Genomic DNA, 27,300 nt, shown 5'->3' on the forward strand with positions numbered 1-27,300 from the left:
TCTCTTTTTTTGGCCGTCATCAGTTCCAAAATGATATCATCCTTTTGTTTCAAAGTTTCTATAGCTTCCACATCTAATTCCTATGTGTTAGTCAGCATCAAATGCAGACTTGCAATTCACACCATCACTTTCTCTACCTTTTAAAATATAAAGTTGCTCATAATGCAAGCAAAGATTTCTCAGAGCCTCTGCTTTTTTATAGAATGAGACTTCCAGATGCTTAGAGCATTCAAGCGCCGGATCACTGCCATTCATTTTGTTGTTGTGGAGTTATTTCATTCATGTCCAACTTTTCGTGACCCCTATGGGGTTTTCTTAGCAGAGAATTGAAGTGGTTTGCCATATACAGATGAGGAAATGACTTGTCCAGGATCACACAGCTAGTAAGTGTCTGAGGCTCCATTTGGATTCAGAAATATGATCCTTCTCGAAATCAGGCCCTACTCTCTTATCCACTGTACCATATAGCTGCCTGCTATTCATTTAGCAAACATGAATTCAGTATCCATGTGTAATAAGCTCTATGACAGATGTTAAGGGAGTTTGAAAGATCCTCCCAACATGGATCTTGCCCAGGTAGATAGTGTATTTTAAGATGAATACAAATAGGCAACATGGAAATTAGACCACAAAAAGCACATATTAGGTACAAAGTGCTTCAATGTCATATGAGGAGAGATCAGTTCTCTCTAAAGAGTGGTCAAAGAAGACCCCAATTATTTGAACTTTAGACCTAATTCACATTTATATAGTTCTTTAAAGATTACAAAGAACATTTTTCAAAACATCCCCATAAAATAGGCTAAGGATTCTTAAACTTTTTCCAGTTGTGACCTGTTTTTACCCAAGAAATTTTTATGGGACCCTGGGCATATGGGCATATAAAATAGAGATATAAATCAACCACTTACTTATAATAAATAATAATTTCCATGACTCCCACTTCAGTTATTAGATTCTATATAGGGATATGAACCACAGTTTAAGAAGCTGGAAAATGGGCAGTACATTTACCATTATCCTCATTTTTTAGAGGAAAAAAGTGATGTTCAGAGATATTCAGGGATTTTCCTGGGTCACACAGACTTAGAATTCAAATTTAGGTCTTGATGAATTTAACATTAGTATTCTTTCCACCACGTTAGATGTCTAATCAAGATGGGAAGAGAAGAAACATTTTAGACAAAGGAAACAGCAGAGAAGTAGAAAGACTTGAACTGTGTTTGGAATATGTAGATCTGGGATTCATCTTCATAGAGATGACTGTTGAAGTCATAGAACAAGATAAGATTCCCAAGGAGGAGGGTATATAACAACAATAATAGCTAGCCATTATATAGCATTTTAAGTTTTGCAAGGCACTACAAATATTATTTTATTTCAGCCTCACAACCACCCTGGGAAGTAGGTGTTATTTTTAACACCTTGGTCAAAGGTCAAAGGCTCTGGGCCATCTAGCTGCACTAGAGTACAAATATTTGAAACTATTAGTATTGCCTTCCACTTCTCACTGATTTTCTATTGTGAATTTCTGGGCATCTTCTTCACTGATGTTTTTTCTCTTTCCTGCCTACTGTCCATTTTAGTAACTAATTTAGCAATTTTATTAGGGTGTTTTCTTTTTCTACCTCCATTTGCAGTTTAAAGGTTTGATAAGATGGACAAATTTTTAGTCAAACATGAACTTCCCAATTTTCATGAGATGTACTTAGTCACTCTGTCCCTAGCCAGGAACCTATCATTTAAAATCTATGGCCCAGAAAAATAAATCTCATCCTCTGACACCATCTACATATCCAGCTGTTCATTTACATTACATTTCTTTTCCAAAGTCTTGACTTTCAATGGGAAAAAGAGATGAAAATACCACCTGAATATTCTTCTCACTCCCCAAATCCTTCAGTTTCCTTCCCAGGATTTGATACTCCTATAGATTCTTTCCAAATTTCACCTGACTTTATCCATATATGAAGGTCTAGAAATTAATTGCTCTTGGTGGGTCTGAAATTCCTACAAGATGTCCATCATTTCTGGATACATATTCTGGGAAGATAGCACGCATCTTGAAAAGCTAACCACATATCTGTACCCTTCAGCAAGGAGTCACTGGCTATCATAATATATAATTTCCTCTGTGGGATAATAAAACCTCCTTGCATTTCCTTGCCTTAGCAACCACAGGATTGGTGAATGGTGACATGATTAATAGGGCAGATAGAAGGTACAGTAGATAGAGTGGGTAGAACGTTGGACCTGGAGTGAGGAAGACTCATCTTTCTGAATTCAAATCAGGTCTTAGACACTTACTAGCTGTGTGACTCTGGGCAAATTAATCAGTTCTGTTTGTCTCAGTTTTTCCATCTGTAAAATGAACTGGAGAATGAAATGGCAAATTACTACTGCATATTTCCTTAAAAAATCCCAAATGGAGTCACAAAGACAATGTTTAACAACATGGTTAATATCTTTGTTCTCCTTAGGTTTCTTTTTTCCTTCTGCCTAGGGCCAATAGAATGATTTCTACTAGGAATTCAAAGTTGGGTACCTACAAATTGCTAGAAAGGAGTAAATAACAAAATCCCCAAATTTTGGCTTACCACTAGCACCTCCTTTTGCATCATACACACGTCTAATCACGTCTAATCAGTGAATTTCATTATTTTTGCAACAGTTGGGCCATCTCCATATTGACTGTGTAATATGCTCTCCCTCCTAGTTTCTAAAAGGCCACTAAAAAACATCAGAATTTTGACCAAGGCAATGTCCAAATTAGATTTCAAGGAAGTAACAGTGAGATAGTGAAATATACCTCCCCTTTCTTGGCAGAGGTAGTGACCTGAAGGTCTACAATGAGGCATACTTTATGAGATGTAGACAATTTTTGGTGTATTTTACTTAGTATATTTCTTATTATAAGAAAGGACTTTACTTGGGGTGGAGGCATTAGGTAATAATGGAAATATTTTTTAAAAATTAAAATAAAATTTTTATCTTAAATATGAGACAATTTGTAATAAATGATAGCCTCAAAGTCCAACAAAACTAATAAAAAGTGTTAAATGGGGATGTAGAGAAAGTAACATGAGGAGGTGCTGAAATAAAACTCTCTTAAGTTCTGTTCCTGCTGAGCCCAGGTGGAAAGCTGCCATTGGTATTGGGAACACAGATACAGGGCCTCCCTGATGGGGATCATGCCAGGAAGGAGCAGGTATGTCTGCCAGCCCTATGGGGAGGCCATCTGCCAGACGGGGAGCACCTGGGCACCCTGCCTCAACATAGTGTTTGACTCAATCTCTCCACTCCTCCCCAGTGGCAAGATTCCAATCCTGAGGGAAGCTGGGTCACGGGCTTATCTTAGGTTGCTTCCTTCCTTCTCTTTTTGTTGCATAAACATCTAAGTGAATTTCGTACTGACTCCAAAAATTCCCGGGAATTAGAGTCCCTGGCTTCTGAACAAGAAGGAACAGCTTTCTCCTTTCCATCTTCCTTTAAAAGCCCATACAAATCATCCCCTTCAATTTGCAATCCCCATCTGGTCAAAGCTAGGATGAGTGGGATATAGTATGGCTATAGTCACTTCTGGCCACCAGAGACCCCAATAGGACTGTAAATAACTTGTTAATGTCAGGAATCATTTCCTTATTTCATGTAACTGTTCATTGTTTACTTGTTTATGTGATGCCAGAGAGACCTGGACCCAATAATAGAGGATCCCCATCAGCTCTTTCCCTAGCATACCATCCAATTTTAAAGATAGCTACCATTTAAATAACACTTTATATAACATTTTTATAAACTTTAGGTTTACAAAATCTCTATAAACATTATCTCATCTTAACTTCACAACAACCCTGGGAGGGAGGTGCTACTTTTGCCTCATTTAGCAGATGAGGAGACTGAGGCAGCTAGTTTCAATGACTCACTCAGTGGAGAAGCAAATCACTCCAGTATATCTTCGTCAAAAAGAAATCCCAAATGGGGCCACAAAGACAATATTTAACAACATTTTTACTCTCCTTAGTTTTTTTTCCCTTCTGAATTAACCACTAGTTTGGGCCAATAGAATTATTTCTGCTAGGAATTCAAGTCAAATACCTACAAATTGTTAGAATAGGAAAAAATGATAGTCTCCAAATTTTGGCCAATAAGTGATTGAGGACATTTTAGAACTTAGAACTTCTTGACTGGGTCTGGTACTCCGTCTATTGTATCATCTGTGCATATTATAAAGTGTCATGTATGGGAAAATATAATGACCCCCATATTTATAATTAGAAGATTGGGATTCAAAGCCTACTCTTGCTATTTACCTATTCATATGACATTGAGCAAATCATTAAACATTCAAGCCTTAATTTTCTTAATTAAGAAAATGTAAAGTAATGTAAAATGAGAGGGGACTCTACTATCCTTTCAGCTCTAAAACTCATAGTCCTATAATACTTTTCTTTCTTTCTTTTTTTTCACTTTCTTTTTTTTTACGTGTGAGGCAATTAGATTAAGTTACTTGCCCAGGGTCACACAGTTAGTAAATGTTAAATGTCTAAGGCTGGATTTGAACCTTAGAGTCTCCTGACTTCAGAGCCTATACTCTATTCACTGAGCCAGCTAGCTGCCCCTACCAATTTCACTTTCAAAGAAGCTAGCCCACTGCACTGCTGCTTGGATTTCTGCTATCACTGCTTCCCCTACTTTTCCTGGGTCTCTTCCCACCCAGGACTCTTGTAGGAATAGGACCAACAAAAGTTCTTCCCATCCTTCTCCCCTTCCCTCTGTATTCTAATGATAGGACAACAAATTAATAGGTAGTTTAATGGGGGATTTGATTTACTACAAAGCAATAGAAGTAAACTAAAAATAAATGAAGAGGGGAGAGAAAGATCAGTGGCACAAGCTTTTATAATTTAATTCTGATCCTTAGGACCAATTAGAGTATATACATTTGACATATTCTTCAGCTATTACTCTACCTCCTACCTGGTCTTAGTGTTTATATTTACTCAATTCAATTTGACTCCTATTGCTTTAGAGTGAATAAGAATGGTAATTTCAGTCAGAAATCCTGAAGGTCTTTCCTTTCTAGATTGATTTTTTTAATAGGTGAAAAAGGCTATTCTCTGGCTCATTTTTTACCTGGCCTTAATTACTTTAGGGCTTTGCCTCAATCAGATTGAGACCTGTTAAAGACCTTATTAGCTTAAAAAGGCCAAGATCTCCCAGTGCATCCAGGGCCATCTCCAGTTGTTTTGATCTATATCTTCCCATTGGAGGAGATGACTCCAAATGACTGGAAGAGAAAGTGGGGCAGGTGCACAGCTCTCCCTCACTTAAATCAAATTCACTTGTTAGTCATGGTATCTCCTCCTTGATGTCACAATCATCTTCCAGATAAAGGGCAAACAACAACAAACTTTCTCATTAGGGCTTCTAGATGGTAGATAGAACACTGGACTTAGACTCAAGAAGATTTAACCTCATGAGTTCAAATCTGACCTCATTCACTTACTAGTTGTGTGACCTTCACCTGCCTCAGTTTCCTCATCTGTAAAATGCACTAGAAAAGGAAATAACAGACCATTCCAGTATGTTTGCAAAAAAAAAAAAAAAAACCAGGTCATGAAGAGTCAGTCTGAACAACAAATCTCACTGTGGAATTGGCTTCCTAGACTACTATATCTGAAATATCTTCTAGCCATCATTTTGGAATGGAATATAGAGCTCTCCCATTTCAATCAATCTATCAAGAATACCTCACCCTTACCCACCAGCCATGACTGAGGAAGGTGTTATCCATCAAAAAAAGAGTCCTTTCAACAGGTTTTCTGGGAATGTACTGGCACTGTGCTGGTAAATGTTTAACTGGCTCTCCGAAAAAAAAATATGCTGACATGCCCCTTTACATTTACATTATCAACACTTACTCAGTCGTTTTCCTTAGTTTAGACAATCAGTAAAACAATAAATCAAACCCGGATTTGTAGGATTTGTTGATTTCTGAGGTGTAAATCCTCACATGGAAAATTTGATCATTAGCTCTCTCAAAGCTGCGCCTACACACTCCTATTTCCAAGTACATATAGGCTCTTGGAATCAGAGGTAGAATTTAAATCCAAGTCTTTTGACTTGGTCCTCTTTCAACACTGTACACATTCAAAATTGTTCTGCCTACCAGGTTATCTAGTCTACTCCTTCTCCTCCTGCACTTTTACAGATGAGGCTAGAGATACCTGACAAGATTGTGACTTAGTGAAAGTCTCACAGGGATGATAAACTCAAATATCATAGGATTAGAGGATCCATCTAGGACTGAACTTTAGAACTCCTCTAGTTAAAAGTTTTCATTTTATTAGTGAGGAAACTTAGGCTTATAGTTTCTGTTATTGGTTCAAGATCACCTAGATAGTAAATAGTAGGGGCAAAAAGGAAAGAAATTCAGTGTTCTTTCTGCTCCATTCTACTCTCTGAGCCTGTTTGCATTTCCCTTCCAATAGAATAATAGGGCTTTATTTAATTATTTTCAATTACACAACCCTGTTAGCTTCAACAGCAGGATTCAGGTCAGTGTCATTTCTCCCCGCCGCCCAGGTGGGCAGTAATGACGCCATCCAGCAGCGCTCTGCTGAGAGGTGGGTGAGGAAATTAATCCCCCAGAACCTCCCTGAGGGTCTCTAGGTCTATCTGCCAGCACTAACTAGTCCCCTGGTGCTCTTTCACAGAGATAGTTGGCTGTGAAATATTATATTTCTTCTTGCAACATCTTGGGCAGAGTTAGATGGGATGGCCCTTGGGACAGAAATGCTTACCAGCCACTTAGGGAGGGCTTAAGATACAGTTAGTTGTACCAATGGTCCAGAATCAAAAAGAATCCATTTTATACCTGCTTGGAGTAAGAGGTAGGATTTGTAAGAGGAGAAGTTGATGTGGTTTGAAGAATAGAAGGTTCTAATCCCTTAACAACCACTCAAAGAATAAATGTTAATTGATTAGTTGATTGGTTGGTTGGCTTTACCAGAAACTCCTAATGTCCAGCCCAGAGCTCTTTATGCTCAAATATTCATTTTGAGAGATGGGATCATTTTCCAGATATTGGGAGGGTATATATAGAATAGTAATGAGAACAGACTCCTAGCTCCAAGCTAAGTCACTTACCCACTCTGAGTTTATCTCCTCATCTGTAAAGGGCATCACCTATCTCCTGAGGTATTGGGAGAAAAGAGCTTTAGAGCATCATATTGATGGCAGTTGTTATAATGATGACATAAAACTTGCATTATTGAATAGATTGTGAAGTCCTTCCTGACTTTGCTACTGGCACCTATTAAAATGGCATTATTATGTATTTGTGGTGTATGTATGTATGTATATATACACATATATACATGTATCTGTGTGTGTGTGTGTGTGTGTGTGTGTGTGTGTGCTTACAGTGGCAGGATTGACCAATGAGGGCCTAGTCTTCAGAATGTGCACTAGGTATTCAGAGACTATTTCCTACCTGTTTCCTGAAGGGTGAAGGGGGCACCTTTTGATTAACTACCACCATGGACTGAGAATACTTGTGAAATATCTCCAAGAGAGAAACTCTTTCCTTCCTGCTGGCCCTTGTGGTATAAATATAATTCTCTGGGCTCCTGAGGGCTAGTAGGACTACTATTTACTATTTTCTACTATCCACTATCTACTACCTACCATCAGTGAACATAAATATGGCCTCCTAGGCCAGCCAGTTTCTAGGATAGGGCTTTTCCCATTGGTGTTTCCTTTCCTTTGATTCCTCTGAATTTTGGAGATTTCACAATACCAAAGGAGAGAAAATATCAATAGCTGGCAGCCCCATCCCAGACCCAAGCTTGTCCAGGATTACATGTGCTCACCAACCAGCCTAGTGACAGAAAGGACACTGTTCCCCCTTTTCTCCAGCCCCCAGAGCTCAGGAAGTGTCTTATGGCCAGCAGTGAGTGAGCAGAGTTTCTCCATCATAGCTTTTTGTATGTATTCCATTCCATCTACGCAGCCAACCAAAATGCCTGTTTACTACATATTAAATAGAGAGCTATTAGTCACAGAATACCCACACATGCTCAAATGGGCTCTTATTGAACATTTCCCCTCTGCCTTCTCACTTACTGATATATCTATTCATTGTTTCTTTGAAGACAAAGACAATTTCATTTTAATCTTTGTACTCTCAGTGTCTACTATGTATGTGGTGCATAGTAAGCACTTGGTAGATGATTGTTGATTGGTTGAACGATTGATTGGATAGCTAATACTGGGGTTCACAGTCACCTCAAGAGCTTTCTTATTCACCTGGGATCTCAGTAGTGTTCCAACAAAGCAAGATCCATCTTTGAGTACCCATCCCTTGAGTATTTAATTCAGGTCTACACATTAATGGAATATGAATCAGGTACTTGTTTCTCCTACTTATAAATCCTCTCTGAGGAATTTCTTAAGGTTTTCTGACACTCTTGGAAATCCACAGGAACAAAAGCTGACTTTTTCCAAGAAGGAGAAAATAACCACTTGCTGTCTCTGTCTGTCTAACTACCTGTTTCTACCTCGAGAAAAAGGTCATATTGGTGGGAAGACTTCTCTGAATAAAAGCAGAATGAATAGAAGCACATTGATTAGGGGAATAGGAGCAGGCATTTATTAAATACCTATTATGTGTCAGGCATTGTATTATACACTTTTCAAACATTTGATTCTCTCAATAACCCTGGGAAGTAGATGCTATTATGATTCTCATTTTATATTTGAGAAAACTGAGACAAACAGAAATTCAGTTTCTTGATTAGGATTGTACAACTAGTCATGTAACCTGTTTGAGGCAGGATTTGAACTCAGATCTGATGCATTAGCCTCTTTGCTACTTAGCTGTTTCTATGTTAGTGACTATAATTATATAAGTGAAAATTCTGATATATTACAATGACCAACTTTGGTCCTGATGACCTGATAAAGAAACATGTTATTTTCTACTTTTCCCTTTGGGAGTGAAATGGATCATAGGGATGAAATGCTGAATTAAATAGTAGATTGTATTTTATTTGTTCCAGAAAGGGTTCAATGGAGTGGGGATGGAGCAATTCATCAGTTAAAAGACCAGGGTGTTTTTAAAAAAGGCCAACAAAGCTATTATTAAATGCCATATTGAATAGGAAATCCAAACCAGACAATCTGGTCTTAGCTAGTGTCTTTGGGGTTCCCTAGAAGAAGCATTCAACCCCATCTCTGTCATGCTAAGGGAACCTATACTCTTTAATAGTTAAATCTGTCACTTGGCTTATTACATCCTCAGATCAAAAAAACTGGGAGAAGGAAAGTCTCACATTTTTACTATTCTATTCAGGCTTAAAATCCAGAGTTCCTCCAAACTTTTCCCATCCTATCTTTCTTGTTTCTGAGCAAAAAAAAAAGGCTTTTCGGAGCTTTTCATTGAGTTCTTTTGATGAAACCAAGATCTTGGTACCTAAGAATATAGAATTATAGAATACATGAGCTGGAAGCAATCTTGAAGACAGTGTCAGATTTTGAGCTAGAAGACCAGTGTTTGAATCCCAGCCCTGCTTTTTGCCATCTGTTTGACCATGGACTAGTCAGTTAATCCTTATGGATTATACTTTCCCTCTCTGTAAAATAAAAGACTGGAATTGATGATTCCTAAGGCTCTTTCCAACTTCAAATCTATAATCTCATCCAACTTTCTGGTCTTTGTTGTTGTTCAGTCATTTCAATTGTATCCAATTCTTTGTGACGTCATTTGGAGTTTTCTTGGCAATGATAAGGGAAAAGTTTGCTATTTCCTTTTCTAGCTCATTTTACATTTTCTTTTCTAGCTTATTTTACAGATGAGGAAACTGAGGCAGAGTTATGTGACTAGCACAGGATCACACAGCTAGTGAGTGTCTGAGCCACATTTGAACTCAGGAAGATGAATCTTTCTGACTCCCAGCTCAGCTCTCTACCCACTGTACCACTTAGCTGCCCATACCACCCTTTATCCCTCCATTTTTGTTTCATGTTCTGTTTTTCTCTTTAAATTTAAAGGTCACTAAGAGTAAGGGTGCCCTGCATAATTAATGCTGGTCTTCCAAAAAGCCTTCATAAATGATTCTTAAATGAGAAAATAAATGACATTCCTATATGGACCCTCTTCCCTAGAGATTAAATTCAATTTATTTATTACATTGACTTCATTATATTTATTTACTTTTATTAATGCTCTACTATGAGTCAGGTACATTATAAAGACAAACATGGACACAGTCTTCATTTCTTTATCTCCATCAGACTTGTACATTGTGTATGTGTGTTCAGGTTTAGGATTTCATCCATAGAGGGTGCAGTAGAAAGAGAATTGGACTTAGAATTCAAACCCTGGCTCTGCTGCTTTCCATCTGTATCACGTTGGACAAATCACTTTCTGGGTACTCATTTGAACTCAAGTCTTCCTGACTCTGGCACTCTATCCATTGTATCTCATAGTAGGACTTATTAATGCCAACAGCAAGCAGTATCCAGAGTCCTGGATTTGAAGTCAAGACTATCTCAGCTCAAATGATACCTGATACCTGGTCATAGGTAGATTATTTCACCTGTCAGCCTCAGTTGTCTCCTTTGTAAAAATTGAATTAATAATCTCTACCTGCCATGGATGTTGTGAAGAAAGATCTTTGTAAATTTTAAAGTGCCAAAGAAACATGTACCATTTTTAATATAATAGTAATATTAATAGCACATAAAAGTCTTTGGCATCTTTCTTATTCTAGGTAATCAAGCCTTGATAATTCAGCACTAATTAAGTGATGAGAGAAACCATCAGAATTTGTGAAAAGTCAGAGTTCTTTTAGAAGAAATACAGTTTTATTAATGTCAAGTACAGTGTCATCATTATTGAACTATTAACAACCAGAAGTCAGGATGTATCTGCTTTAACAAATAGCTAAGGCATTTAAAATTAGAAGCGTTTCATGAAAGGAAACAATTAATGTGCTAAAATCTTTCAACTTGTGGTGTCACTTTGTAGGTTAAAGTAATTACTAATGTTATTAATTTGCTTAATAAACCCATTCTCCATAAATAATGCAATGCCAAACTTCAACCTGAGCAAAATGATAACAATCAGCAAACATTTTAAATACCAATGACTATGCCTGTGTAATGTGCCTGAGAGGCAGTAGTGACTAGATAGCAGGTTGTGGACTCTGGAAGCCTGGGGTTCAAATTCTGCCTCATTGATCTTCAGTTCCTCACCTGTAAAATGGACTAAATAGAGTCCCCTTTCAGCTCTAAATCTACGATCTTTTGCTGTTTTTTAATATGTCTCCCCAATAAGATTCTAAGCTCCTTAAGGGTATGAACATCCTAATTTATATCTACATAGCTCCTACAAAACTTTGTCTCCAATTCATCTTTTCTTTTTTGTCAGTAAGGTAAAGGTCAATTTCTTTATTTTTTACATATTATTTTTTTCCCCAGTTACTTGTCAAGAAACCTTTTAGCATTCATTTTTACAGGATTTTGAGTTCTAAGGTTTTGTCCCTTCTTTCCTTTCCCTCTCCTTTTCCAAAGATGATTTATAGGCAGTTTGATATAGTTTATACATGTAAAACATATTGCCATGTAAGTCACAGTTGTGAAAGAAGAAACAGATAAAAAGGAAAAAAAACCCACAAGAAAGAACAAAGTAAGTGGAAAAATGCTTCAATATGCATTCAGAGTCCACCAGTTCTTTATCTGGTTATGGATAGCATTTTACTTCATGAGTCCTTTATAAATGTCTTGGGTAATTATGTTGCTGAGAAGAGTTGAGTCAATCATAATTGATCATCACACAATGTTGCTGTTACAATGTTTTCATGGTTCTGCGCATTTCACTTTGCATCAGTTCATAAAAATCTTCCCAGATGTTTTTGAAATCTGCCTGTTCATCATTTCTTATAGCACAATAATATTCCATTACACGAATAGACCACAGCTTGTTCAGCTGTTCCTGAATTAATGGACAGCCCTTCAGTTTCCAGTATTTTGCCACCATGAAAAGGACTGATATAAATAATTTTGTACATATAAGTTCTCCCTTGCTTTTTTATGATTTCTTTGGGATATATAGTTAGTATTTGTACTGGATCAAAGAATATGCACAATTGGGTTGTCATTTAAGCATAGTTCCAAATTGTTCCCTCTAATGGCTGGATCAGTTTACAACTCCACCAACAGAACATTAGGGTCCTAATTTTCTCACATCTTCACCAACATTTATCAGGGTTTTGTTTTTTTTGGTCATATTGGCAGATGTGATAGGAGCAACATGGTATCTCAGGGTTATTTTAATTTGCATTTCTCTAATCAAAATTGATTTGCAACATATGCAAATCATATGCCTCTAGATAATTTTGATTTCTTCATCTGAAAACTGTCTGTTCTTATGCTTTAAGTATTTATCAATTGGGAAATCCAGTTTATCTTGTATGTAGCTTGTTTAAACACAGTTTTTTTTTTTAATGTGTTGTCTCCCCTACTAGTTTGTGAGCTCCTTGAGAAAAGAGGCTATCTCTTGTCTTTTTTTTTTTTTTAATTCTCCACACTTAGCACAGTGCCTGGCAGTACAGTATAAAGTTAAGAAATGTTTTTTTGTTTGGGTTTTACTTTTTTTTTTAAGTTAAGGATTTTGCTTAGGGTAGCTAGTAAGTGTCTGAGGCAAAATTTGAACTTAAGTCCTATTGATTTCAGGATCGGCATTCTATCCACTCTACTTGCTCCAATAAATATTTGCTGATTGACTGACTACCATAGTTGCCTATCCTTTGTGATACTTGTATATGTTTTCCTATCAATTTGCTACATACAGTAACAAATTACTTATCCAACATGCTAGCATCCTTTTGACATCCTTTCCTGCTTTCAGCATAGATAATATGTAACAGAGCACACAGGCTTTCTACCTATTGTCCCTTCCTCTTGCCCAATGTCAAGCCCATCATCTTTTTTTCTCTCAAACACTTTTTTTATGATATCCTTTATTTCAAGTCTCTTGTCTTGTTCGGCAGTTTTTGCAGCCTATTCACACCCATCCTTTGTCCATACTCCAGTGCCCTCTGGATGAATTCTTTGGAGACTGAAGTAGAGTGATAATCAGGTGTATGTTGGTAAATGCTTAACAGTCAGCTCTCCAGGGAAAAAACGTACACATGATGCATTTTAAAATTTAATTTGTTTTATTAACATTTTCTCTGTCCCTTTCTTAAATTCAAGCAATCAACAAAATAATAAATCAAGCCCCGATTTGTAGCATTTATCATTTTCAGACATACAAATGCTCAGTGGTAGCAGAGTAGTTCAGTGTATAGAGCATGGGACCTGAACATCTGAGTTCAAACCCAGTCTTAGACACTTACTAGCTGTGTGACCCTGGGTAAGTGACAACCTCTATTTGCCTCAATTCCTCATCTGTAAAATGGGTCCACATTGGAAAAAGAAATGGCAAATCACTCCAATATCTGCAAAAAACAAAAACAAAAAACCACTGAAAACCTATGGACTTATGGGATATGACTCAACAAAAACAGAATGCTCATATTAAAATTTAATAATCAGGTCAGGAGCTGATATGAGCTGATTTCAGCATGTCCATGCCACAATAGATGAATATTGATATGAAAAGTATGGGACTTTTTTCAGGAAGAACTTTGGGACCATTAAAAGAACTTTTCAACTTCCCAGTGGTAATGTAGATGGCTTTTCCCCTCTTATTTAACACTAGGCCTCTCTATCTGCAGTCAGTATCAGTCCAAAATATGTGTGTGTATGTATGTATATGTATAAACATATACACATATTTTCCAAATCATGCTTGTATTATTTTCTTATTCTCTAACTTTTCACATAATTATGTTATATTTGTATAATGTTTTATATACATATATCATACATTATGTATAATATTACATATATTATGAATGTGTATATGTATGTAGGTAATCTATATAAGTTTTCTGTCTAATTACACAAGAGTCTGGACAATAGCCATTCTGCATCCACTTGATTTTTCCTGTATGGATAGTTAGACCAAACTCTTTTGAATGATTATAAATCTAATGTAAGAGGCTCTACAGTATTCCAGGATCTGAGACAAACAGCACAATTTCATTTGCAAACAGGAGCAGATGAAGACCTTTCATCTCCTCCAACCTTTTCTTTCTCTTCCCCCATTAGAATATAAACTCACTGGGGTCAGGGACTATGTTTCTTTTTATTTATGCACAGTATCTTGCAGATAATAAATGCCTAATAAATATTCATTTCCTTCCTTCCTTTTTCTCTTTTCCTATAGTATTCAGAATGGTCATGTGGCTTTTTCTTTATATCCAGTGTTCTGCAGATTCTTGCACAGCCTGATAATTTATACATATATTTTTGGTAGCTGAATAAAAGTACTTAAGGTGTACACTCATCCTCTGTAGAAAAAGCAGGCAGACATCCTTGGCATAATTTTAGGAGCAGACAGACAACAACAGAGATGATATACACCTTGTTCGATTTTCCCACGATTTTGATCTTTTCGAACAAGTCACTATATTTTCAAAGCTCTTCATTCTACGTAGTTTGAATAAAATGAGTCTCTGAGATGGTGACTCTATTTAAAATGCTGTTCTTCAGTTTTTATGAGTCAATGTTAAGTTCGGGAAATTGCAAGCAACAGTTCAGTCTGTGATCATGGTGAGGTTCCAGGACAGCTTATTTTGTGGAGTTCTGCATGATATTTTGAGGTCTCTATTTGTAGTGTGAGAATTTGTCATCTGTCGCTACATGAAAGAGAGAGAACTTCTGATACAGCATTCTAGCCTTGAAGTCATGTCTTGCTAGGTATTCAGTAGGTGCTAAGTTTATGCAACACACCAACTTAATTTATTCCTAAAAAGGGGATGAACAATTATGGCCCTACATACAGGGGAAGGGGAATTTAAGGAACTCGGAAAAAGAGAATTTCTTTTATTAATGCAGATCTGTATCTTCTCTGTACATATTCACTTAAAATACTGAAAGGGCAACTGGGGCCATAGTAGATAGATTGTTAAGCCTGGAGTTCAGATACAGCTTCAGACACTAGCTGTGTATCTCTTGCAAATCATTTAACTTTCTTTGCCTCAGTTGTCTCATCTGCAAAATGAGCTAGAGATGGAGATGGCAAAATTACTCTAGTATCTTTGCCCCAGAACCCCCCAAATGGATTGGGATATGACTGAAAAATGGCAGAACAACAACAGTAAAATACCGAAAAGGTAATTAATAGGGTGATACAGCCCATATATGTATAAGGTAGAGCTTGAACCTACATATTCCTGACTACATTGCCCTAGGCCTCCCAAAAAGTCTTATAGAAATTACTTTTGATTGAAGAATTCTCATTTTTGCTTTTATAAAATGGACACAGAATTTGGAGGAAAAGGGGTGTGTGTGTGTGTGTGTGTGTGTGTGTGTGTGTGTGTGTGTACCAGAGCACATTGGTGAAGAGCCTCATCAAAGTGTCATAGTCCTGTGCCATTCTTAAGTTCCTAGGTCACTGGTCAAGGCAAGTCAGGTCAAAAAACATTTCATAAGTACTTTCTTAAGTACTTATTCCATTGTGATAGACAATGTACTAAGCATTGGGGATACAAGCAAAAAGAACGTTTTTATCCTCAAAGAGCTTACATCATAATGGGGGATAGACAAGACATAAAGGGAAGATGGAAAGGGGACGTGGTCCTTGTTCTGGATCATGATGGACAAAATCCAGGGTTAGAACAGTCTGTGTCTGGTCTCTGCTAGAAGCACATCAGTCTCCAGCAAGAATGTTTATGAGGAAGAAGCATAAAGAAGACAGATTTAGATTTTAGACCTCTCCAGCCAATTCATTATTTCTATTCATTCTCTATAAGTGGCCCAGGGAATGTTGCCTTCAGGCTCAGAGGGGTGAGGGTCTTAAGCAGGGTAATACAGCTAATAAAAGGCAGAACAGGAATCTTGACTCCAAACCTACTTCTTTTTCTACTATGTCCTGCAACCTCTTAATAGACAGATAAAAAAGTAAAAGTTTTACCTTCAAGTGGGCTAAAACCATCTTTGGGATAGTGGAGAAGATATTGGTAATGGTGTCAGAAGACACGGACTCAAGGTCCAGCTCTGCCTTGAACAAGTAAAATTTACCTCTGACCCTTAATTTTTTCTTCTACAAATGAAGGGATTGGATTAGATCATCTCAAATCTTCTTTCTGACTTTCTGTTCATGTCAAATTTTTTTTATTAGAAATAAGAAATGTATTTAAAGAGCATGCTAAACAAAAAAAGGTTTTAAAAATCCCTTAAAAGTGCTCAAAATGAGCAAAATTAAAGCCAAACATGTCATGATGCAGATAAAAATAAAAAGAAAAACAATAAGTAAAACTCTTTAGTGAGAGCTAAAATGATCCAATCACATGTGATAATTTGTTAATAATGGCATATATAAAGTGCTTTACATAGATTATATCATTTGATCCTCACAATAACCCAATGAGATATGTGCAATAATTATCCTCATTTTACAGATGAACAATGTAAGGCTTAGAGAAATTAAATAACTTGCCTATGTTCACATGTTAAGTGTCTGAAGCAGGATTTGAAGTTGGACTTTCTTGGCTCCAAGGTTGGAACACTAGCATTTGTACACAGCTTTTAAGGTTTGCAAAGCAATTTAGAAATATTCATTTGAGTCTCATAACAATCCAAGGAAGCAGGTGCTATTGTTATTCTCATTTTACAAATGAAGAAACTGAGACAAACAGCAGGTAAGTGATTTTTCCAGGATCACATGGCTAGTAAGAGTCTGAACACATCTCCCTAACTCTAGACCCAGAGTTCTATCCACTGCATCAAATGTCTTTATTAGTGTGACTACTCTCTATTTATGTGGAATGATTGTCCATATTCACATAGGAAATGTACTACAGAAATTCCATCCAACATACTGAGAACTTTTTTCTAGATTATTTGCCATTTTGTAGATATCATTGGTATACATGGGTTGTCCATTGATCATCCCTCACTCCTCTTGTTTTGACTGGCTCACATTTTCCAGTAATATATTTCTTGAATGATAGAGTTTTTTGCTGTTTTTCCTATTCTTCATTATCATTACTAATATACAATAGCCAATACATACCCACCATCAGTTTCTCCATCAGTCTTTGAATGACATGCAACTTTACCCCTTCATATTGTACTATTCTATGTTGCACAGGTATATTGATATTTTAAAAATATGGCTGCTTGTTTTAGGTAGGTTTAGGGTCATTAAAAGACTAGCCAATTTCTCAAATGTAATCCAGCCTGCTCTCATCTTCCCATTTGCCATACCTGAAATGCTAGAAATTGGATAAGACTTTATAATTGAAATACAAATTTTGATGACTAATATGTTACTAGATGAACTGGTCTTTAGACTAACTAACTTAAAGGAATTAACCTAGACTTAGCTGGCAATGACTTTGGGAAAAAAATTCCACCCTAAATATAGACAGTTCTTGTTTTATATAAGTGAACCCTTCGGACCTCTGATATAAAGTAATTTTTTTGTAATGAGAATTTACCCTTACCCACCCACTTCACTTAGCCCATATAAGAAAAGTATATCCAAAATGATACCTTTATACAAGCCATGAAAAGTACTAAAATGCAAGACACACTCAATACTATCCCATGATAATAAACATAATTTGAAATGAAAGGTAAAGTTAATGATAAAGTACATACAGTACTATACGGTAAAGTTAACAGATGTGCTGTATTTTGCTCCTTCCCCACCCACTGCAACCAGCCTTAATCACTGATGGTTGGCTGTGCAACTTATTTAGGAAACTACACAGAGATATTTGGACAGTGGCTCTCTCTTTTCTCTTTGTATATTTGACAATGTCAAGCAATGTTATCCTCAACTAATCTTTGAACTTTTAAAAATGTTGAATTATTTGGATCCATCTTTTCAATACAAGGAAAAAAGGTCATTCAAATGATGGAATGTTTCTGCCAACTGTTTTTGTTGTGTATCTTTTTGTTTCAATCTCAGGTTCCAAAGCTTCTTTTTCTGCAATTTTTGTGGCTAGCAGCTCAACCAGATTCTTATTCAGACCAGTTCTTTCTTCTTCATGAGGCTCAGTCAGCTCCTCCATGTCATTCTCATCATCTACTTCTAACTCTAATTGTGCTGATTTTATATCTTGTTACTTAATTGTGGGTACACTTTTCTCCCCACTTTCTGTATGTTTCTGTTACACCTTCCCATTATTGCCTTAGAAATATTCCAGATTGCATGGCAAATATTAGAGGACTTCCAAAAGCCTCTCTACCTTAAGTCCTTATCTGTGTCCAAAGATGCAATTTCTGGGCAAATGTAGTATATAAATAATATGCCTTGAAATTTGCAATTGCTCCCTGATCTATAGATTGTAATAATGAGGTGATGTTGGAAGGAAAATGGACCACTTTTACATTTTCATTAAAATCATCCATAGGGGAGGGTGATGAACAAAAGAATTATCCAAAATAAGTAAAATCTTGAAAGGGATATCATTATCATTACAAAAGTTCTCTAGATGTCAGGAATGAAACAGTATATAAATTATTGTTTAAAAAATGCTAAGGGTTATCCTTGCCTTGAGGTTAGCAGAAATAATGCACATGTTGCTTTGCTGATTCTTTTTAATGTTCTGGGATTTTCTGAGTGATGCACAAGAACAGGTTTTAATTTGCAAGTCCCAGATGTATTCCCTTCAAGTAGAAGAGTAACTCTATTTTTTGAAGCTTTATGCCCTGGTATAGTTTTTCTCTCCACTGAAATCTAGGTTCAAGATGCCATTTTTTAATAAAATAGGCCAGTTTCATCTATATTAAAATTTTGCTTTGGCAAGTAGGGACTTTCCTCTATTATTTTTTCATCTATTTATTATTATTTTGCAAGGAAGCTTCAATGTCTACACTATTAGCCTCTCTTGACATTTACACAATTTTTAAATCAGAATGGAATGTGAATTTCTTTCAGAATTCTTTATAAAAACCTAGATTTATGTCATGGAGATTCATGTAAAGTGAGAACTCTCTGTACTATAAATGGATTGCTCACCGTCTCTTTTTCTCCCAGGTACCTTTGTCTCTGCCTTCACTGTGCTGTGTGGAGCCCGGACTGACCTCCCCGACAGGCACATATGCTGTGTCTTCTGGTTGAATATCGCCGCAGCACTCATTCAGATTCTGACAGCTATTGTGATGGTGGGCTGGATCATGAGTATATTCTGGGGAATGGATATGGTCATTCTCGCCAGTGAGTATCTTACAAATGTCTCCTCACTTCTCTTTCAAATCTCTTAGCATAAGGGTCCAGCCAAGAAGACAAGGTGGGGAGAACAAGGACCAGACAAATCTGGGCAATTTGGCCAGATTTGAAATCATGAAACAGCCCAGAATTCCCTTGAGGCTTTGGTGTTCTTCTCAGGCAATTATTTGTCTTACTTCAATGTAATACTCATGTAAGATTAGGACACTGTACTGGGCTTCCCATGAAATACTTTGTGGTGATGGATTTCTCCCCATTTTCTCTGAGGCTAGAATAGAACAGATCTCAGCCAGTGTTTTCCTTCTTTACCAATCTCTTCTTAGCCATTATAGAAAGTCTTTTTCCCACTTAGTAAGAAGGATCAATGTGCTAGCACTAATTCAAGCAGAAAGATGCTGAAATGGAAAAATATGATAATTTGGTTTTAGATAATCCCTTCCCTGAGGACATCTGAGTTGATGGGAAAAATCGGGTCTCATCTAGGATGTACAGATTACTGCTGTCAACCTTAGTCAGTGGGAGTGAAAAGAAGTGTGTTAATCACCTGTACAGCTCAAGAGGTGTCAGCCCTACTTCTTACCTTATACAAATGAAATGGGAGCTTAGAGAGGAAGTGATCATGGTGGGTTGACAGGAAAAGAACTTTGGAATGAAGATCATACTGTATTAGTGAGTCACAAAAATGATCATCACAGAGATGGACTGAATGTCTGGGAAGAAACGATTTGAGAACCATATTCTGTACAATATGCCTGTACAAGAGCCAGTACATAGATTCTAACGGAAAATAAAAAGGAGAGGAAACATGAACTTACTTAAAGAAATAGAGCTAACAATAAATACCAGCTAAATGAACATGATTAATACTGAATGAGAAAGAAATACTCTGCATAGTCGGAAAGTATAAGGCACAGGCTTGAGATAGGAAAATCTGGGCAAAGTAGAAATAAATTCACAGGAAGGGAAGGAAATCAGAAGTCATTTACTCCCATGCCCATGGAAAAATATTCTCTATAAAATCCTTAATAGTCCATAATTTGAAGACTTTCAGTGACTAGGAACTCACTACCTCTAAAAGCAGCCTATTCAGCATTTTAGTGGCTACTCTTTATATATTTTACTCATTGTTTCTTGTCATGCCCTTTAGACAAAGATGTGTTGGTAAATGTTTAACAACCAGCTTTCCAAAGCAGGACACATTTTAAACTTTATTTATTATTATTAACATTAAGTTTAAATATTGATATTAAGTTTATTGTGCATTAACATTTTCTCCATCAGTTTCTTATGTCTAGATAATGAATAATAAATCAAGCCCTGATTTGTGGCATTTTCCAAGATGTAAATGCTCACATTAAAAATTTAACAAATGGTAGATGCTATGAGTTGGTTTAAACACATGCCTGCCTTTAGGGACAAGCAAAACAAGCCTAATGTTTCTTCCACATAATGGCCTTTCAAATGCCTGAAGAACTATCATATGCTCCTTAGGCTTGCTGTTTTGAAGGCCAAATATTGAATTTCCTTCAATTGAATTTTATTTGGTATGGTTTCCAGTTCAGTCTTCATCAGGAGCACCCTCTTTTGGGCTCACTCCAATTTGTCAGCATTCTTCCTATTATTCTAGACCTCAGAATTAAAAATGATATTCCAGTTGTGTCCTGACCAGGACAGAATACAGAAATGCAACATTCACTTCATTCTGGATACTGTGGCTCTCTCAATGCAGTCTAATTCACATTCATTTTTAAAAATTTTGGCTGCCACATCTCATCCCTGAGCTTACCATCTACTAACCTCAATTTTTTTTATAGGTACCATTTAGTCACTTCTCCATCCTACACTTGTGCAATTTATTTTTTTTAACCCAAATATAGAGCTTTTACTTTATCTATATTAAATGGAGATAAATAGAATAGGCTTTCCAAGTCCTGGGAATTGGAGAACCTTTCAGCAGAAAACAAAGGAGAAATAGGAACCTACATCCAAAGACTCCTTTTAACATTTAAAACTCTAGTTTAAAAAAAAAAAAACTTGTTCAGTTTCTGAATCTCTTTATAGGACAACTTTTCTTCAAGTTCTTCCATTAATACACACACACACACACACACACACACACACACACACACACATTTTATCAGCATGAATGGAAAGATTGACAGATCTCAGTAAAAGGAATTACTTTTGATGTAATACCAATGAAATGATGTCTTTTTCTTACTTGAATAATGTAAATGAATGGTTAATTCAGGCCAGAAACAGAAGCACAGACTTGTATTGTAAATATTAGTATTAACAGATAATATTTGTCAAATGATCTGGAAGACTTTTGTGAACTATTGTAAATCTCCTGCTATCCTTTAGGATGTACTGATTTAGAGATTTCCTTCAAAACAGTTATCAGAGAGCACAGTAGATTATAAATCCACTTTTTCATTATGATGATGATGATGACATTTTCTGTGACAGTCTGTTGTTTTGCTATCACTTTATAGGTTCAAATTTTCAAAACCAACATTCAACATAATCTCTCTCCTCCTAGGTACTTTGCATGTAATTAGATGATTATATCACTAGATGAATTATAGGTTTTTTATGATGATTTAATTGACTGAACAGTCAGACTTTTTGTTGTCCTGCTTAATAGAGAGAAGGAAATTAAATGTATTTTCCACTGAATTGCAGTTTTGAGTATGGGGAATTTTTTTTTATTTTTATAGAAATATAATTCTTGAAAACAGCTAAATATAAATATTAGTCAATATCGCTTATCACTAATGTTTTTAATTCAAATTTTTTTTAGAAGGAAAGAGATATAATTAGGTACCTTCCTAATTAATCCTTAACTATTTTCAATTACCATCTCAATATGGCTTCTCCCTAGGCTTGAATAAACACTCTTAAAAAAAAACTGGTCAAAATCTTTTCTTTGATCAATTAACCAATCAACATTTATTAATGCCTACTATGTGTCAGGCATTATCCTGAGTGAAAAGTCCTTCCTAGATCTATTCAGGTTCTCTGATATTTTAGTAGCTTAATGCTATGATAAAAATCTTTGTCTAATTTCTGCCATGAAAGAATTTTTTGACTGTTGCTGGCTCTTTAGGGTTAAAGTCTCATTACTTAATTTGTCCAAGTGTTCTTTATCTCCTGGTATAAAGAAGAAACAAACAGGGCTAGATTTCTGGTTCCCTACTCCTACTTTTTTTTCTTCTTTTTCTGATACTCTGTTCAAACAACTACCAAAAAAGAGGGAATAAAACCCTCTCTTTCCCCTTTCTCCTCCTATTTCTTTTTCCCCTCCTCCTCCTCTCTCTCTCCCTCTCTTATTTTCTAGCATGAAATTCTCTCTTTGCCTTTTTTTCCAACCAGAAGGCAGTAATTTCTCTCTCCCTTAAACTTAGCTTTTTGCCCTTTGAAGCTAGAGCATTGTTATTTATAATTGGCAACAAATGGGCCCATAGCAACCATCATATAAACAAGATTAGATATAAACTTGGTTTGGATAGAAAAAATGTTTTCTGAAATTGAGAAACCAAGCTTATCAGACCATATAACAACTTCTTTGCTTTCACTGATATGGAATTTTCTTCTCAGTCAGACAGATCTTGACTCACTTATAACTCAAAGTCTTAGAGAGTTGCTTAACTGTCAGAGAATAAAGTAATAATTGTTCATGGTCAGTGTTAGAGGTAGAATTTATACCTTTGTCTTTCTGAATTCAAATGCAACACTCTAGTATATTCAAACTGCCTCTCATTAATTGCTCAGTAAACATTTATTAAGCACTGATTCTGTGCCAAGGTCAGCAAGGTGGCACAATGGATAGAGTACCAGTTCTAGAGTCAGAGGGCTCAACTTCTTGAGTTCAAATCCAACCTCAGACACTTATTATTAGCTGGTGTGACCCTCGGCAAGTTGTTTAACTGTTTACTTCAGTTTCTTCATCTGTAAAAAAAAAAAAAATAGCTGGAGAAGGAAATGGCAAACCACTCCAGGATCTCTGCATATGAAAATTCCAATTGGGGTCATGAGTCAGATAAGACTGAAAAATAACTCAACAATTCTGTGTCAGGCTCTGCACTAAGCACTGGGAATACAAAGAAAAGCAAAAGATGCTTTTCTCTAGAAAGCTTACAATCTAACAGGGAGACAACATGCAAATAACTAAGTGCAAACAAACTATAAATAAGATAAATTGGAAATAATCAATAGAGAGAAGGCACTGGCATTAAGAAGTAATAGTCCCCATTACTATAATATAACTTTTCAAAAAAACATTTAAATGTAAGGGTCAAAACCTGGAAGATTTTCCTAATATCTCTTCATTCTAGCGACTTCTTTCTGTTATTTCCTATTTATCCCATATCTCACTTATTTGTACATAATTATTTGCATGTTGTTTTCCCCTTAAATTATGAGCTCATTGAGGACAGGACTGTCCTTTGCCTAATTCTGTATCCTCAGCACTTAGTTCAGTGTCTGGCACATAGTAGGTACTTAATGAATGTTTATTGAGCTACTCATTAGAGTATGCATCAGAATGGTTATTCTAGCAGCAAAAAAAAGTGATTAGAGCAGGGGAAATGGAGTCAAGAAAATCAATTAGGAGGCTGTCACCCTAGTACAGGTACACTGTAAGGAAAAGGGTCCAGAGGAGGGCAGTCGCAATAAGAAATAAAATAGAAGAGACATATGGAGAGATGTTGCCAAGGTAGAATTATCAGGCTTGGTAACCAGTTTGATGTCTGTAGGGAGTCCAAGATAATCCAGAGTTTATGAACATTCGAATCAGGGTGAATGATGGTGCTACAAACAGAAATAGCACAAAACAAGCATTTTTGGACCGCTGTGCCCAGTGCATGACCCTGCTATTAGTCTGCACAGATATTATCCTGGCAGGAACATTTTCCCTCTTTGTTTCTACATCCCCCAACTCTGGGCAATCTTCTCCCACTAGCCCCCATCAGCTTCAATCATTCTGATCAGCATGGGCTGATTTTCACTGCTACAGTTAAGCCTGGTTCCACTCATAAGGCTGTAAACTCTACTGGGGCAGTGTCCCTGTCTAAAATAGGCACTTTCTGAATATTCCTACCCCAGTCTTCCATGCCTGATACTGGGCTTCATACAAGTCTCAGCACTTGGTAAATAGGGCTGTCAGCATTGGAATCAGGAGAGGCTGAGGAATCATGGATGTGAGATTAGAGCTGGGGGATGAGGGATAAGAAGGGTAGAGGGGAGGGGAGGGAGTGGGGGAGGGAATAAAGGAAATGCTGGGAGAAAAGGTCAAATGTAAGACTGGAGAAGTTAGAAAAAATCTCATGGTGCAGCATTTGTCTTAGAGCCTGCTCCCAACAGGTGATCTGGTGGGATTCAGATCTGGGTGGGTGGGTTATGCTGGAACAGACTGAGAGTAAAGGAAGTAGGACCAGTGTTATGGATGGAGGAGGGTTGTCAAATTAAATTAGCCAGCAGGTTAAAAAAGATCAGGTTAGCGGTTCCAAAAACTAGAGCAAGATTTAGGTGTGGAAATGATCCAATAGGCAGTCACAAGGCCCATGGACTTTACAGGCACCAGAGTGAATTCAAAGAAATAAAACACTAGCCAGTCATTTATAAGCCAGAAAGTGTTCCAGGGTAAGAGGGCAGATCAAACTTCATCTTATCAAACTACAGATATTATAGGGCAGGGTCAGGCAACATTCTCTTACCCCCTAGACAGACAGATAGACAGACAGACACACACACACACACACACACACACACACACACACACAATTGCCCTACTTCTGTTAGGAATACCACTAATAAAACAAAATTATATTTTTATAAAATGTGATAAAAATAGTATTTCCAACAGTCCTGTCACCAGAACTATCTTCAGCTTTCTGTGCCTGGACTTTTTGGCATCCTCATTTTTTTCAGAATTGTTTCTCTCCTTACCAGCATTAAGCTTTCCCTTCTAAAAAGTTATCCAGATTCACATCCTTGAGGCATCCTGTGTTCTTCACTTTCCCTCAGCCTTTACAATCAATTATATGTTCACATGTCTCATATCCATCCCCTTCTCTTTACTCATATGGCCAGTGATCTGGTCGTCTCTCTCCTGGACAATGGAAATAGTCTCCTTATGGATCTCACTAACCCACAATCTCTTCCCTCTCTAATCCCTTCTCCATGTAGCTGCCAAACTGATATTCTTTTTTTTTTTAATAACTTTTTATTGACAGAACCCATGCCAGGGTAATTTTTTTTTTACAGCATTATCCCTTGCATTCACTTCTGTTCTGATTTTCCCCCCACCTCTCTCCACCGCCTCCCCTAGATGGCAAGCAGTCCTTTATATGTTGAATAGGTTACAGTATATCCTAGATACAATATGTGTGTGCAAAACTGAACAGTTTTCTTGTTGCACAGGGAGAATTGAATTCAGAAGGTAGAAATAACCCGGGAAGAAAAACAAAAATGCAAGCAGTTTATATTCATTTCCCAGTGTTCTTTCTTTGGGTGTAGCTGCTTCTGTCCATCTTTGATCTGAATTAACGCTCTTTATCGAAGAGATCCACTTCCATCAGAATACATCCTCATACAGTATCATTGTTGAGGTATATAATGATCTCCTGGTTCTGCTCATTTCACTTAGCATCAGTTCATGTAAGTCTCTCCAAGCCTCTCTGTATTCATCCTGCTGGTCATTCCTTACAGAACAATAATATTCCATAACATTCATATATCACAATTTACTCAACCATTCTCCAATTGATGGGCATCCTTTCATTTTCCAGCTTCTAGCCACTATGGACAGGGCTGCCACAAACATTTTGGCACATACAGGTCCCTTTCCTTTCTTTAGTATCTCTTTGGGGTATAAGCCCAGTAGAAACACTGCTGGATCAAAGTGTATGCACACAAACTGATATTCTTACAACAAAGGTCTTTATGATGTTACTTTTCTACTCAAGAAGTTTCCATAGTTTCCTATTACTATTGAGGTTGGGAAGAGGATCCCAAAAATTTGGCGTCAGGTATCTCAAAAGAATTGGCAGGCTTGAACCCATATCCAAGTCAAGAGGCAAAGTTTTTGTAATTGTAATGCCATTACAAAGCAGGCCGAATTTCCAAAAGAAATAAGCAGTGAAACAAAAGCAAGGAGACACATTTATCCATCTTTGAGCCATTGACATGCTATTTCTGTGGCCCATTGGTAGGAGGAATTTGGTTCTCGTTCACCAGATTACTGGTCAGATTATCAGTCAGCAATGAAATGAGAAGTGATCTATTCATTATTGTCTCAGGAGTTTGATCTGTGGGACTATCCTGAGCTATCTAATTGAATCGGACAGATTGTTATTCTTAGATTGGAAGTGTGAGGAGTCCCTGAGGCAGACTCCAAAACCAAAAGATTTAGACTTATTGTTGGAACAGAAGCTCCCCACTAAAATCAGGGGACCACAAAATCATATTACACCATCACCTCTAGTATCAAATACAAATTCCTTTGTTTGACATTTAAAGCCCATTATATCTCTCTAATGTATCTTTCCAAATTTGGTTCTCATTACTTCTTCCCATATACCTACATTTCAGTCAAACTGCCTTATTTGCTATTTCCCACCTAAGAGTTCATCCCCTGGGTCTTGTCTTTGCATATGCTGCAATCTATGACTTGAATATTCATTCCTAACTTTTAGAATTTCTATCTTCTATTAAGGAAACTCAAGAACCACTTCTCCACTCCATATATACAAGGCTTTTCCTGATCTCCCCAGTTACGTTGACCTCACTCAAAAATCGTTTTGTATTTACTTTAAATTGTTAACATGTTGTTCTCTGCCCTCCCTCCTCTACCCATTCCAGTGTAAACTCATGATGGATAGAGATTAGTTTTATCTTAGTCTTTGTGTTCACAGTGTCTAGGTGCCAAATTAATGCTTATTGGC

General features: G+C 36.8%; 1 protein-coding gene across 1 annotated transcript in view; it reads left to right on the forward strand.

Annotated features, from left to right (window-relative positions):
• The window catches only part of STUM (stum, mechanosensory transduction mediator homolog), a 103,224-nt gene that overhangs the window by 58,603 nt on the left and 17,321 nt on the right, over positions 1-27,300 (forward strand). The window contains exon 2 of the mRNA XM_051993419.1: positions 19,163-19,342. Coding sequence (XP_051849379.1) covers positions 19,163-19,342 — 180 coding nt within the window. The remainder of the gene's footprint in view (positions 1-19,162; positions 19,343-27,300) is intronic.

Source organism: Antechinus flavipes, chromosome 4, assembly GCF_016432865.1.
Source record: "Antechinus flavipes isolate AdamAnt ecotype Samford, QLD, Australia chromosome 4, AdamAnt_v2, whole genome shotgun sequence".
Classification (NCBI taxonomy): Eukaryota; Metazoa; Chordata; class Mammalia; order Dasyuromorphia; family Dasyuridae; genus Antechinus; species Antechinus flavipes.